This window comes from Ranitomeya variabilis, chromosome 8 (assembly GCF_051348905.1).
Source record: "Ranitomeya variabilis isolate aRanVar5 chromosome 8, aRanVar5.hap1, whole genome shotgun sequence".
Classification (NCBI taxonomy): domain Eukaryota; kingdom Metazoa; phylum Chordata; class Amphibia; order Anura; family Dendrobatidae; genus Ranitomeya; species Ranitomeya variabilis.
In genome coordinates, this window is record NC_135239.1 from 122,686,347 (window position 1) to 122,702,237 (window position 15,891).

General features: G+C 44.9%; 2 protein-coding genes across 3 annotated transcripts in view; one reads left to right on the forward strand and one right to left on the reverse strand.

Annotated features, from left to right (window-relative positions):
- Positions 1-15,891, reverse strand: part of PDE4DIP (phosphodiesterase 4D interacting protein) — a 1,987,893-nt gene that overhangs the window by 107,108 nt on the left and 1,864,894 nt on the right. The gene's annotated exons all lie outside the window — the stretch shown is intronic.
- LOC143788579 (uncharacterized) lies at positions 4,275-6,508 on the forward strand. The gene is made up of 2 exons (XM_077278358.1): positions 4,275-4,952; positions 5,491-6,508. The coding sequence occupies exons 1-2, from the start codon at positions 4,750-4,752 to the stop codon at positions 6,473-6,475; spliced, it is 1,188 nt and encodes a 395-aa protein (XP_077134473.1). The 5' UTR covers positions 4,275-4,749; the 3' UTR covers positions 6,476-6,508.

The following is a 15,891-nucleotide window of genomic DNA, read 5'->3' on the forward strand; positions in this document are numbered from 1 at the left end:
TAGAATAAACTGTTTGTAATGAAGAATATATTTCACTACAGAATTTTAAGTCCAATACAAAAAATGTGTGTTGTGTTTATGCCCATGATTATATTCTATTGTACTAGAATCAGAAGAACTCAACGAGTGCACATTTGAGCTCAGTATCAAATGGAATACTTTTTGCATTCATTTGTGCATATTTGAAAATTCACATTCCATGTCAGTATAAATATGAAAAATATCTGCAATGTGCAGTTGAGTCATGTTTATTATTTCCTACTTGGCTGTTACTGTATTACTCTATGAATTTGACACTTGAATATTAGCTGTATGGATACCATATGGTGATGTCCAAAGAGAAGAGCTGATTACATTTTTTGCTTATCCCACTCCTAAAATATGAAAATGTGACACTTGAGTCACTACTCATGGGCAAGTCATAAGAGAGAGTAGACAGGAGGCCCGAGGTCAGTTACCAGGAAGGCTCGAAGTGCAGAGGGGTAAGTTAAAGGCTTGGTCAGGAACCAGTCAGGGATCAAATGCCAGGAGGGTATGTCAAAACCAGGGAGTACAACAAACAGTCAGAGGCCAATTCCAGGGTCAGATACCTAAAGTCAGAGAGTGTCAAAAGCAGAAGGGGGAATCCACAAAAGAAGTTACAACAAATCCAAGGTCCAGCAACAGTGTCAAAAGAAAAAGACACAAAGCTAAGTAAACACATCCAGATTTGGCAAAGGTACAACTGACACTGACTGCTAACAGCTAGCCAACTAAATATCTTGCAAATGATTAAAGAAGAACCTATGGAAACAACCGCAGACAAAACCAGATTGACAACCTTGCTGATCTATCAAAATGCTGACAGCCTAGCATGTCCCAGAATCAGATTGTATGACTGGACTGTCACTCACACAACCAACAGTCAAGAACACTCCAGATTCCATAGGGCGGCTCAGCTGTTACTCACAGCATTCCTAGGCCACAGTCAGTTATGAAACTGTGAAAGTAACCTCTTCTTGCAGCTTCCCAGGAAACTTAGCATGTTGATCAGCCCCCAGGGATCAGGTTGGAACCCAAGATCTCTCCTCCAGTCTGTATCCCTTCCAAAATATGAGGTACTGAAGGGAATTACTTTTCCTCCGAGAATCCACAACCCTTTGCATCTCATACTCTAGACTGTCATCGATAGCAACCAGAGAAGGCAGAGACAAGGGCAAGACCACTGAGGGACCCAATTCCTTCAATAGGGATATACAGAGTGATGGAGGAAGCTTCAACCTAAATGCCACCGGATTGACCACATCCAGGACCTCATTGGGACCGATGAATATTGGACCTAACTTTGCCGAAGATACTTTAAGCTTAATGTTTCTGGATGATAACCAGACCCTACCGCCCACCTTAAAAACCGGAACCGCTGAACATCTTCTATCAGTGTACGAGGCTAACGACTGAGTTTTATAGCTCTCAGCTTCCAACTCTGAGAATGCCACAGAAACCAAAGTGGCTTTAGGAAGAATGTAGGATATAGTTTCTGGAGGTGAAACTGAAGCAAGACTGCATGACAGTGCATCAGCCTTTACATTCTTAGATCCTGGCCTGAGTGTGAAAGAGAACTTGATTCTAGAGCAAAATAAGGATCATTTGGCCGTTTTAGGAGTTAACAGTTTAGCTGATTCAATTTAAGCTAATTTTTTGTGATCAGTGACCACAGTGATTTGATGAGCTGCTCCCTCCAAAAATTGCCTCCCATTTTCAAAAGCTAATTTAACAGTGAGCAACTTATGATTCCCAATAGGGTTGAGCGAAACGGGTCGTTCATTTTCAAAAGTCGCCGACTTTTGGCTAAGTCGGCGTCTCATGAAACCCGATCCGACCCCTGTGCTTGTCGGCCATGCGGTACGCGACTTTTGCGCCAAAGTCGCGTTTCAATGACGCAAAAAGCGCCATTTCTCAGCCAATGAAGGTGAACGCAGAGTGTGGGCAGCGTGATGACATAGGTCCTGGTCCCCACCATCTTAGAGAAGGGCATTGCAGTGATTGGCTTGCTGTCTGCGGCGTCACAGGGGCTATAAAGGGGCGTTTCCGCCGACCGCCATCTCACTGCTGCTGATCTGAGCTTAGGGAGAGGTTGCTGCCGCTTCATCAGAAGCAGGGAGAGCGTTAGGCAGGGTCCACTAACCACCAAACCGCTTGTGCTGTAGCGATTTCCACTGTCCAACACCACCTTCGGTGTGCAGGGACAGTGGAAGCTAATTTTTTTTTTTTTCTCTCAGCGCTGTAGCTCATTGGGCTGCCCTAGAAGGCTCCCTGATAGCTGTATTGCTGTGTGTACGCCACTGTGGAAACCAACTGCTTTTTTCAAAGCACATATCCTCTTGTTCCTTCCTTTCTGCACAGCTATCTTTTTTGTTTGTCCACACTTTTTATTTAATTTGTGCATCAGTCCACTCCTATTGCTGCCTGCCATACCTGGCTGAGATTACTGTAGGGAGAAAGTAATTGTAGGACAGTCCCTGTTTTTTTTTTTTTTTTTTTGTGGGAGATTAAGATTGGCATTTCTGCTAGACTGCCATCCCTGTGTGTGCCATCTCTCACTGAGTGGGCCATAGAAAGCCTATTTATTTTTTTCCTTGATTTGGGTTTTAAAATCTACCTTAACAAAAAAACACTACATCAATCAGTGGGAGAAAAATATTGGCCTCAGTCAGGGCTTGTGTGCCACTCCTGTGTGTGCCATCTCTCACTCAGTGGGCCATAGAAAGCCTTTTTTTTTTATTTTATTATTTGGTTTCTAAAGTCTCCCTGAAAAAAAAAAATAAATAAAAAAACAGTGGGAGATTAATATTGCCCTTTCAGCTTGTGTGCCAGTCTTGACTCCTGGGTGTGCCACCTCTCTCTCTCAAATTGTGGGCCATAGAAAGCCTATTTATTTTTTTGCTTGATTTGGGTTCGAAAATCTACCTTAAAAAAAACACTACATCAATCAGTGGGAGAAAAATATTGGCCTCAGTCAGGGCTTGTGTGCCACTCCTGTGTGTGCCATCTCTCACTCAGTGGGCCATAGAAAGCCTATTTATTTTTTTGCTTGATTTGGGTTCTAAAATCTACCTTAAAAATAAACACTACATCAATCAGTGGGAGAAAAATATTGGCCTCAGTCAGGGCTTGTGTGCCACTCCTGTGTGTGCCATCTCTCACTCAGTGGGCCATAGAAAGCCTATTTATTTTTTTCCTTGATTTGGGTTCGAAAATCTACCTTAAAAAAAAAAAACTCCATCAATCAGTGGGAGAAAAATATTGGCCTCAGTCAGGGCTTGTGTGCCACTCCTGTGTGTGCCATCTCTCACTCAGTGGGCCATAGAAAGCCTTTTTTTTATTTTATTATTTGGTTTCTAAATTGTCCCTGAAAAAAACATTTTATCTTATTTGGTTTCTAAAGTCTCCCTGAGAAAAAAAAAAAAAAAACAGTGGGAGATTAATATTGCCCTTTCAGCTTGTGTGCCAGTCTTGACTCCTGGGTGTGCCACCTCTCTCTCTCAAATTGTGGGCCATAGAAAGCCTATTTATTTTTTTGCTTGATTTGGGTTCGAAAATCTACCTTAAAAAAAAACACTACATCAATCAGTGGGAGAAAAATATTGGCCTCAGTCAGGGCTTGTGTGCCACTCCTGTGTGTGCCATCTCTCAGGCCGGCCTCACACTAGCGAGTTTTACGGACGTATGAGCGCATAAACTACGTCCGTAAAATACGCATTAAACATGGCCCAATGATTCCCTATGTCCCAGCTCCTATCTGCCGTATTTTACGGATTCGTAATATACGGTCTTGTATGGCCGTAGAAAATCGCAGCATGCTGCGTTTGTCACCGTGTTGCGCAAAAAAATCGCCAATGAAAGTCTATGGGTGCGCGAAAAATACGGATTACACACGGACCAGCAGTGTGACTTGCGAGAAATACGCCAGACATCTCCAGACAACGCCAGGTGCAAGGAATTGAGCCAAGCCCTCAATCATGAATCCCAGACATGCTAATTATCTGAAAAAGCCACACAGACATCCCGGAAGTCTGGTGCTCGCCTCCACAGAGTTGCATGCATCATGGCCAGTCTAATTAATGTGGACATGCTCCTCATCCTGGTCCAAGAAAGGCCAGAAATATGGGACCAGCGGGATCCAAACTACTCCAACCGGGCCAGGAAAGAGGCAGCTTGGAGGGCCATCTGTGGCCTCCTATTCCCTGATTATGCCCAACGGCCACGTGCGGAGCAGACAATACTAAGTAAGTACACTCATGTATTCCCCAGATTTGACTTTACAAGATGCTTTCCCTACATGATGACTTGAAGAATCATTTTTAGATATCTGTGTCATTTATGGCCATTTTGTCAAATCCCAAAGCTGATTAACAAGGCCAAGTGTTTATGTACATAGGTAATCTTGATGTTGCGCGGATAAATATTTCTTGGTACTCATACCTCGTCCAGAGGGGTGTTGCCCCTTGTCTTTATTTGTCCTAAATTGTCACATTAGGCTAATTCTTGCAGAAGGCATTTTTATTTCACATTCACAATCCGACCTAATGTATGTTTGCAAGAACAGGGTTCTCTCCCCTCCCAGTCTGTGACTGTAAAGTTTCCAAGTGTGACCGATATATAGACCACTGCATGTAACCCCTTTCACATCTGCTGCACCATGTAAATAATGGTGCAAGAAACCCCCCCACAAAAAAAAAAAATAAAAATCACTGACAACTGTAAGAAGCTATGTTCCTACTGATGTTGCTCAATATTTTTGAACATATAATTGCAGTGGATGATGTAATGACACGATGGCGCAGCATCCGGGACCAATACCGGCGTGAAAGACAGCAGCGGGCAAGAAGTGGGTCATCAGCCCCACTCAAGAAGCGGAAATATATCTACTATGACCGTCTTTCATTTTTGGATGTCAGTATGAATCTGAGGCAGTAAGTAATAACCTCTCCACACATTTTGAGTGATAATCAATCTTATCTTGTTATTTTTACGGTTCTTACATTGCCAATTACATCTAAGGATGTGTAAATATAGTGCAAAATATAATGTAAACAAGGCTAAATTCAAAAAGGATCCTGGATGAGAGAGGACCCTGCCCGCCAAACATCACTACCTACTACAAGGGATGGATGAGAAGGTAGTAGGCGAGATTAGAAATGTTCATGCAGTGGTTTGTTAGTTGGTTTGTTACTGGATGTTCTGTGATTGATTGAAGATGTGGGTCTTCCTGTTTTTGTTTGAGCTTGAAATGTTAGGCCACATTATGATGTGTTGTGATAGTGTTGTTAACCTTTGGTGTGATCCCACAGAAAAATCTGGTATATTCATGTGTGAATTTGAGATAAGAGTGGAGTAGATGTTGGTCTGATATGAGGTTGTGTGTATGTTTTTTTACACAATATAGCTCACAGATGTGTAATTAAACAATGGGCAAAAAATAATACCTTTTTTTTTGCCTTTTATTAACAGAACACAGTCTAACCTCACAGAGAGGGAGACCGGGTCGGAATCGGAGGCTCTGATCGATCCTGTAAGTGTTGATGAAGAGGTGGCAGGCCCATCTTTCCAAGCTTCAGCATCCATCCTTGAGGACCCATCAGCATCATCATCACAGCAGGCAGCAGCAAGTGAGGAAGATGCAGCAGCACCACCACCCTCAGCACCACATGATGCTGAAAGGCCTGAGGAACATGCCCAGAGCAGCAGCCCTCCACACCCACTGGTGTCATCCCCACAGGCAGCTGGGCCTTTACGGAGAGCCCGCCGAAGGAGAGAGCTGCAAGCAACAAGAAATGATGTTGACGCTGGGGTCCTCAATTATTTGGCCAGGGCAGCAACGGATGATGGAGAGGAGGCCTTTGCCCGCAGCCTTGCCCGTTACCTTAGACCCCTTCCCCGTGAGGTGAGGCTACGTGTGAGAGGGTGTATGCAAATCCTGATTGATTTAAGCACAGCTCCAAATAACCCCTATGAGGTGTTTGAATATCTTGAGCGAAGGCAGCTTTCCCAAACCAACCTCTTGCGCCTTCAATTCCCTCAACAGGAGCAAGATCAATCAGGATTTGCAGCACCTCCTCCACGTATGCCTCCACCTCAACCCCTCCCACCACCAAATATACAAAGGCCATCAGTCTACCAAATGGCAGCCTACAACCCCCAATCCCAATATGGCAACTTTTCCAGACCCAGTGATGTAGGCTGGTCCCAACCTGGGTTTGGACAACATGGCCATTTTGGGCTTGGGTATGATGCAAGCCAATATGTCCGTCAGCATGAGGCACAGAGACAATTGGCTTATGGACACCACCCAACTGGCCAATATGGACAAGGCCAGTATTCTGTGCCACAAGCCAGTGCATCCTCACAGGATGAAGTCACATTGGCCCAACAAAGGCCCCCTGACCAGGACCCAGAGCAGGCACCATCTCCCCCGCCAACTTACAGGGATTTGTAATGTATTGTTGTTTTGTGGCCTAATCTTTATATTTGTGAGCTGCATACCATGGTTTTGTGTTATTTTTGGCACCATTTAACCTTTTCTGTTTTTTATGGTTTTAAACTTCACCCTAAAAAAGGAAAACTAACATATGAAAAAAATATGTTAACAGGGAAACCAAAAAAGGCTGGTTATTTAACTAAAATGTTTTTGAAAAAGCTAAATGATGTTTTGGTCAAAATCATTATTGCATCACACACATATTCTAGAAACATAAACATAGGGTCAATAAGGAAACACAACACACACAGTACTTTTTCTGGGGCATAAAAAATTATATTTGACAAAGACATCAAGAAAATAAGAAAATTACAACTGAGAAACAGCATAATCTTGCCAGGGAGTAGAACCCTGAGGAGATACAAAATAATTTGTCAAAACATCCCTAACTTTGATTCCAGAAAGGGGACGGCGCGGAGGAGGGCCATGTGGTGTTGGCCTAATTACACTACGCAACATGTGTTCATCATTACCATCTGCAAAGCAATCATGTATGCGGGTAAAGTTGTGCAAAATGACTGATGCTTTGATAACTTCAGTGACGGTAGCCTCACTGAGCTGTATGGCAGTCTGGAGGACACGCCATTTTGCCACCAGAATACCAAATGCACACTCAACCAGTCTCCGCGCCCTAGAAAGGCGCAAATTAAATATCCTCCGACGGTGGTCCAGGTTGCGCCGGGGATAAGGCCTCATAAGGTGTCTGGTCAGTTGGAACGCCTCATCACCAACCAAAAAAAAGGCATTGGTTCTGCAGTGGAGCCTGGGAGTGGTTGTGGTGGTGGGAGATGTAACTGGTTGTCACGTAGCCGCCGACCCATTATAGACGAATTGAATACCCTAGAGTCTCCAGTTCGGCCATAGGCCCCAATGTCTACAATTATAAACCTGTAGTTACTGTCAACTACAGCTAACAGTACTACAGAGAAAAACTGCTTATAGTTGTAGAATTGGGAGCCAGAGTTCGGCGGCTTACGTACCCAGATATGTTTCCCATCCACCGCTCCAATGCAGTTTGGGAAGTCACAATTCACCTGGAACCCATGGGCTATTTTGAGCCAATCAGCCTGTTTTGGCTCAGGCATCACAAGGTCCTTGAGTCTATCCCATATTTGCTGACATGTTAAACGCACAATGCCAGAAATGGTTGATTGGCCAATCAAAAACTCCAGGTGGAGTCCCGCAAATGACAATCCAGTGGCCAGGAATCTGAAAGAGAAACACATACCAAAAAATTACATATGGTTCAAGAGTGCACACAAAACATTTTTCATAAAAAAAACCAAAAAAATGCTGGGACAAACCAAAATTCAAAAGGGAGCTTAACTAAAATATTTTATGATCTTTGTCACATCTGCTTGTGACCTAATGTACACATATTCTGGGTCAAAAATAAAGGAAACAAACCCATAAATACAACAAAAGGTATGTGAGGATGTAGAATACATACCGTAATGTAAGGAGAAGACGTTCCTCGGCGGAGATGGCTTTGCGCATCATTGTGTCCTGAAATGTTATTCCTGGGCGTAATATCTCCAACAATCTGTCAAATGTTTGGATTGTCATGCGGCAGTAGAGATAGAACTTTTCTGGATGTGCCTGCAGAGCTGTATATAGCCGATGAAAATGGCCTTTAGTGAGGCGTTGGGTCAACAGAGGATGCACCCACATTCTTCTGCTCCTCCTTCGCGGATCCACAATCACAGGGTATGGCTGGCCAAACCGACGCGACAAGACCCAGTTAAACAAAACCCGCTGTGTTGGGGTGAACTGCAGGTGGTCAGACATGGTCCAAATGTTAACCCAACACTCCAACAGATGGCAAGCCACAAAATGACCATATGGGAGGGAGCCACCTGTTGTAGGGGCCTTAAATAGGGTTGATGATGGTAATTTAAATCAAGTTCAGCCTCAAAAACCGTTAATTGTCCATTTTGTCAAGTTGCGTGAAAAAAACGCAATACGGTGGACATACGGATTACATACGCAACATTACCTGCGCAAAATACGCCACCACACCTTGCCTACGGAGTTCGTACGGATCACCGTATTTCGAAGCTTGAGGCGTATTACGGCCGTAAAAAACGGACAGTAATTTTATACGCTGAGTGTGAGGCCGGCCTCACTCAGTGGGCCATAGAAAGCCTATTTATTTTTTTCCTTGATTTGGGTTCGAAAATCTACCTTAAAAAAAAAAAACTCCATCAATCAGTGGGAGAAAAATATTGGCCTCAGTCAGGGCTTGTGTGCCACTCCTGTGTGTGCCATCTCTCACTCAGTGGGCCATAGAAAGCCTTTTTTTTTTATTATTATTATTTGGTTTCTAAATTGTCCCTGAAAAAAACATTTTATCTTATTTGGTTTCTAAAGTCTCCCTGAGAAAAAAAAAAAAAAAACAGTGGGAGATTAATATTGCCCTTTCAGCTTGTGTGCCAGTCTTGACTCCTGGGTGTGCCACCTCTCTCTCTCAAATTGTGGGCCATAGAATGCCTATTTATTTTTTTCCTTGATTTGGGTTCGAAAATCTACCTTAAAAATAAACACTACATCAATCAGTGGGAGAAAAATATTGGCCTCAGTCGGGGCTTGTGTGCCACTCATGTGTGTGCCATCTCTCACTCAGTGGGCCATAGAAAGCCTCTTTTTTTTCCTTGATTTGGGTTCGAAAATCTACCTAAAAAAAAAAACTCCATCAATCAGTGGGAGAAAAATATTGGCCTCAGTCAGGGCTTGTGTGCCACTCCTGTGTGTGCCATCTCTCACTCAGTGGGCCATAGAAAGCCTATTTATTTTTTTGCTTGATTTGGGTTCGAAAATCTACCTTAAAAATAAACACTACATCAATCAGTGGGAGAAAAATATTGGCCTCAGTCAGGGCTTGTGTGCCACTCCTGTGTGTGCCATCTCTCACTCAGTGGGCCATAGAAAGCCTTTTTTTTTTATTTTATTATTTGGTTTCTAAATTGTCCCTGAAAAAAACATTTTATCTTATTTGGTTTCTAAAGTCTCCCTGAGAAAAAAAAAAAAAAAAAGGTGGGAGATTAATATTGACATTTGTGCTTGAGTGACAGTCCTGCGTGTGTGTCATCTCTGTGATTTGGTGCCACAGAAAACAGAGTGTGTAACATTGTGCCTGATTTTCCTTGTGGTCTCACCAACCTGTTAAGGGATATTGAAATCATACTGAAGTTATAGCTCACCGTGTAAGTTGTTTGACAGCAACAAATAAAGTTAATTTGGTTAAGTTTTTCAAACAATGAGGAAGTCTGGTGCAAGAGGTCGTGGCCGTGGGCGTTCATTGTCAGCTGGTAATGATGGTAGTGGTAGTGGAGCATCAGGTGGTCGTGGGGATAAAAATATTCCACCTAAGTCTGGAGCTGTGGAGGCTGTTTCGTCGTCTGGCTACACAAGGCCTCGAAAGCTTTCTTTTCTGGGATTAGGAAAACCGATTTTAAAGCCGGAGCAGCAACAGCAAGTTTTGGCTTACATTGCAGACTCAGCCTCTAGCTCTTTTGCCTCCTCTTCTGAAACTGGTAAATGTAAAAGCAGCGCGTCGCTTGTGGATGTTCACGGTCAGGGACAAGTCACTTCCTTGTCCTCCTCAGCAAAAACAACAACAAGAGAGAAGGATGCAGCAGGTGACACAATGGGTTACTCCATGGAGCTCTTTACACATACCGTCCCTGGCTTAGAAAGTGAAACACTTAACAGGCCATGCCCCATTACAAGTAGATTCTGACATGGAGTGCACTGATGCACAGCCACAGCCAGAGTACTATGCTGCTCCTTTGACTGAGACCACAACATTGCCCTCTCAGGGTACTGATCCGCAATCAGACCCTGATGAGACTATGTTGCCCCGCCACGAACGCTATACCACCGACCGACACAGTGACACAGACGAAGTTGCACACGAGCTCGAAGAGGAGGTAATAGATGACCCAGTTGTTGACCCCGATTGGCAGCCATTGGGGGAACAGGGTGCAGGCGGCAGTAGTTCAGAAGCGGAGGTGGAGGAGGGGCCGCAGCAGGCATCAACATCGCAACAGGTTCCATCTGCCGGGCCCGTATCTGGCCCAAAACGCGTGTCAAAGCCAAAACCTGTTGGAGGACAGCGTGGCCATCCGGTTAAAGCTCAGTCTGCAATCCCTGAAAAGGGATCCGATGCTAGGAAGAGTGCAGTCTGGCATTTTTTTAAACAACATCCAATTGATCAGCGCAAAGTCATCTGTCAAAAATGTTCAACTAGCTTAAGCAGAGGTCAGAATCTGAAAAGTCTCAATACTAGTTGCATGCATAGACACTTAACCACCATGCATTTTCAAGCCTGGACTAACTACCAAACGTCCCTTAAGGTTGTAGCACCCTCGGCCAATGAAGCTAGTCAGCAACGCAACATCCCTTCCGTCACTGTAAGGCCACCATTTTCCGCACCACCGGCAGTATCTGTGCAGGTTTCTTTGACAGCCAAAAGCAGTCAGGGTCAGGGAATCACCAGTTTTGTAGGAGGAAATATTGCATCTAGGGCACCGGCGGAAACAATACCGTCTCCAACCGTCTCTCAGTCTGCCAGGTCCACCGGCACACCCGCAAGTTCCACGATCTCCATCTCTCCAGTTCAGCTCACACTACATGAGACTCTGGTTAGGAAAAGGAAGTACTTATCCTCGCATCCGCGTACACAGGGTTTTAACGCCCACATAGCTAGACTAATCTCGTTAGAGATGATGCCCTACCGGTTAGTTGAAAGCGAAGCTTTCAAAGCCCTGATGGAGTACGCTGAACCACGATACGAGCTACCCAGTCAACATTTTTTTTCAAGAAAAGCCATCCCAGCCCTGCACCAGCACGTTAAACAGCGCATCGTCCATGCACTCAGGCAATCTGTGAGTACAAAGGTGCACCTGACTACAGATGCATGGACCAGTAGGCATGGCCAGGGACGTTATGTGTCCATCACGGCACACTGGGTGAATGTGGTGGATGCAGGGTCCACAGGGGACATCAATTTCGGGACAGTTGTGCCTAGCCCACGGTCTAGGAAACAGTTGGCTGTAGGCGTTCGCACCCCCTCCTCCTCCTCCTCGTCCTCCTGCAGAAGCTACAGCTCTTCCACAGACCGCAGTCGGCCAACCACTCCATCGGCAGATGACACTGTTGCACACCAGTTGTCCTATTATGGGCCAGCTACTGGCAAGCGTCAGCAGGCTGTATTGGCTATGAAGTGTTTGGGCGACAACAGACACACCGCGGAAGTTCTGTCCGAGTTCTTGCAACAAGAAACGCAGTCGTGGCTGGGCACAGTAGATCTTGAGGCAGGCAAGGTAGTGAGTGATAACGGAAGGAATTTCATGGCTGCCATCTCCCTTTCCCAACTGAAACACATTCCTTGCTTGGCTCACACCTTAAACCTGGTGGTGCAGTGCTTATTGAAAACTTATCCTGGGTTCTCCGACCTGCTCCTCAAAGTGCGTGGACTTTGCTCACATATCCGACGTTCGCCTGTACACGCCAGCCGTATGCAGACCTATCAGCGGTCTTTGAACCTTCCCCAGCATCGCCTAATCATAGACGTTGCAACAAGGTGGAACTCAACACTGCACATGCTTCAGAGACTGTGCCAACAGAGGCGGGCTGTTATGTTTTTGTGGGAGGATACACATACACGGGCAGGCAGTAGGATGGCAGACATGGAGTTGTCAGGTGTGCAGTGGTCCAAGATACAAGACATGTGTCAAGTCCTTCAGTGTTTTGAGGAATGCACACGGCTGGTTAGTGCAGACAACGCCGTAATAAGCATGAGCATCCCCCTAATGCGTCTGCTGATGCAAAGTTTGACGCACATAAAGGAGCAGGCGTCTGCTCCAGAGGAAGAGGAAAGCCTTGATGACAGTCAGCCATTGTCTGGTCAGGGCAGTGTACAGGATGAGGTAGCGGGCGAAGAGGAGGTGGAGGACGAGGAGGATGATGATGGGGATGAGTATATTTTTAATGCGGAAGCTTTCCCGGGGGCACTGGAAATTGGTTGCGTGGCAAGGCCGGGTTCTGGTTTTTTGAGGGACACAAGTGACGTAGATTTGCCTGAAACTGCCCCTCAACCAACCACAACCGGAGATTTGACAACTGGAACTTTGGCCCACATGGCGGATTATGCCTTACGTATCCTAAAAAGGGACACACGCATTACGAAAATGATGAACGATGACGATTACTGGTTGGCCTGCCTCCTTGATCCACGCTATAAAGGCAAATTGCAAAATATTATGCCACATGAGAACTTGGAACTAATATTAGCAACCAAACAATCAACTCTTGTTGACCGTTTGCTTCAGGCATTCCCAGCACACAGCGCACGTGATCGTTCTCACACGAGCTCCAGGGGGCAGCAGACTAGGAGTGTTAGGGGTGCACACATCAGAAGTGGCGTTGGACAGAGGGGTTTTCTGACCAGGTTGTGGAGTGATTTTGCTATGACCGCAGACAGGACAGGTACTGCTGCATCAATTGAAAGTGACAGGAGACAACATTTGTCCAGTATGGTTACTAACTATTTTTCATCCCTTATCGATGTTCTCCCTCAACCGTCATTCCCATTTGATTACTGGGCATCAAAATTAGACACCTGGCCAGAATTGGCAGAATATGCATTGCAGGAGCTTGCTTGCCCGGCAGCAAGTGTCCTATCAGAAAGAGTATTCAGTGCTGCAGGTTCAATATTAACCGAAAAAAGGACTCATCTGGCTACCCAAAATGTTGACGATCTAACATTCATTAAAATTAACCACAACTGGATTTCGAAATCTTTTGCCCCACCTTGCCCGGCCGACACCTAGCTTTCCTATGAAAAGCTCTTGCCTGTGGAGTACTGTGAATTACTTTTCTAATGTATAATTTGCTGCAGCTGATTGTCCAGCATCCAGCATACGACATGTTTACACCTCCCTAAATGGCCAAACTCCCCACACGGGGCCGTGGTATCGCGACTTGGCGCAAGCACCCGTGAGACTGCTGTTTGTCTGAAGAGGTGGGTGTGGCCGCTTTTGGTCGACGGCACTGCCACTGGGTCCCTCATAGTACAATGTAGTGTCTCTGGCGGTGGTGGTGCGCACCCAACGTTAGACACACCGTTGTAACATGAGGGGCCCTGGGGCGGTCCCGCCGGCCTCAAGAGAGTTCCCCCCTCCCCCAGCTCAAACTGTGCTCTACCACGTGCAAAATTATGTCGCACAGCTCCACCAATCTTTAGTCTATTCGCTGACATCATTCAATGTCTGGCACTGACAATACAAATTTGTAGACATCTATGATGCAACTTAAAGTAATCTGTGTCTGTGTCCTATATTGGCACCATTAAATAGTTACTGCCAAATTACTATGTCAGAAACTCAGCAGATGAGCCCACCCCTGTACCTAAGTATGCCACCTTTTTTTTTTTTTGGTTGTTTTGCGAGACATTAACATCTATTTATATTTTGGGAGTACTGGGACAGACACTCCTTGCAAAACTCCTCCACTGACCACCAAGCTGCCTGTGTATCCATGTAACCGATGTAAAACTGCCATGAGCCTATTGTTTGTTATTTTAGGCCTTTGATAGCCTGTCTGCGGTCCCTACTTTAAATACTCCTCCACTGACCACCAAGCTGCCTGCCCGTGTATCCATGTAACCGATGTAAAACTGCCATGAGCCTATTGTTTGTTATTTTAGGCCTTTGATAGCCTGTCTGCGGTCACTCCTTGCAATACTCCTCCACTGACCACCAAGCTGCCTGCCTGTGTATACATGTAACTGATGTAAAACTGCCATGAGACTATTGTTTGTTATTTTAGGCCTTTGATAGCCTGTCTGCGGTCCCTACTTTAAATACTCCTCCACTGACCACCAAGCTGCCTGCCCGTGTATCCATGTAACTGATGTAAAACTGCCATGAGCCTATTGTTTGTTATTTTAGGCCTTTGATAGCCTGTCTGCGGTCCCTACTTTAAATACTCCTCCACTGACCACCAAGCTGCCTGCCCGTGTATCCATGTAACCGATGTAAAACTGCCATGAGCCTATTGTTTGTTATTTTAGGCCTTTGATAGCCTGTCTGCGGTCACTCCTTGCAATACTCCTCCACTGACCACCAAGCTGCCTGCCCGTGTATCCATGTAACCGATGTAAAACTGCCATGAGCCTATTGTTTGTTATTTTAGGCCTTTGATAGCCTGTCTGCGGTCCCTACTTTAAATACTCCTCCACTGACCACCAAGCTGCCTGCCCGTGTATCCATGTAACCGATGTAAAACTGCCATGAGCCTATTGTTTGTTATTTTAGGCCTTTGATAGCCTGTCTGCGGTCACTCCTTGCAATACTCCTCCACTGACCACCAAGCTGCCTGTGTATCCATGTAACCGATGTAAAACTGCAGTATTTTGCTTATAAAAAAGAAAATACTGGAGAGATATCAAATGCAGACATTTTAACATTAAAAACAAAAACACATACAACAAAAAACTGGTACAGTACAAAAATTGGCCACCAGCTACAAAAACTTTCTCCTGCAAGTAGTTAACTGAAAGGTTTTTTTCCATTGAAAACACAGACATGGCATCCACCGAGTGTTGTCCTGTCGCGTCTTCTTTATATTATTGCCAAGAAGCTGCAACTGAATAAAGCTGAGCTTCTACCTTCGGCCTCTTATTAACTGCTTTTTTTTAAAAAAATTGGCCACCAGCTACAAAAACTTTCTCCTGCAAGTAGTTAACTGAAAGGTTTTTTTCCATTGAAAACACAAATATGGCATCCACCGAGTGTTGTCCTGTCGCGTCTTCTTTATATTATTGCCAAGAAGCTGCAACTGAATAAAGCTGAGCTTCTACCTTCGGCCTCTTATTAACTGCTTTTTTTAAAAAAAATTGGCCACCAGCTACAAAAACTTTCTCCTGCAAGTAGTTAACTGAAAGGTTTTTTTCCATTGAAAACACAGATATGGCATCCACCGAGTGTTGTCCTGTCGCGTCTTCTTTATATTATTGCCAAGAAGCTGCAACTGAATAAAGCTGAGCTTCAACCTTCTGTTCCAAAATAACGATTTTTAAAAATGAAATTGGCTGTTCCGGCCTAGTAAAGGTGTCTGCCCCTGCCTGGTGTTGTCCTCAACTGAATAAAGCTGAGCTTCAACCTTCTGTTCCAAATTACGATTTTTAAAAATGAAATTGGCTGTTCCGGCCTACTAAAGGTGTCTGCCCCTGCCTGGTGTTGTCCTCAACTGAATAAAGCTGAGCTTCAACCTTCTGTTCCAAAATAACGATTTTTAAAAATGAAATTGGCTGTTCCGGCCTAGTAAAGGTGTCTGCCCCTGCCTGGTGTTGTCCTCAACTGAATAAAGCT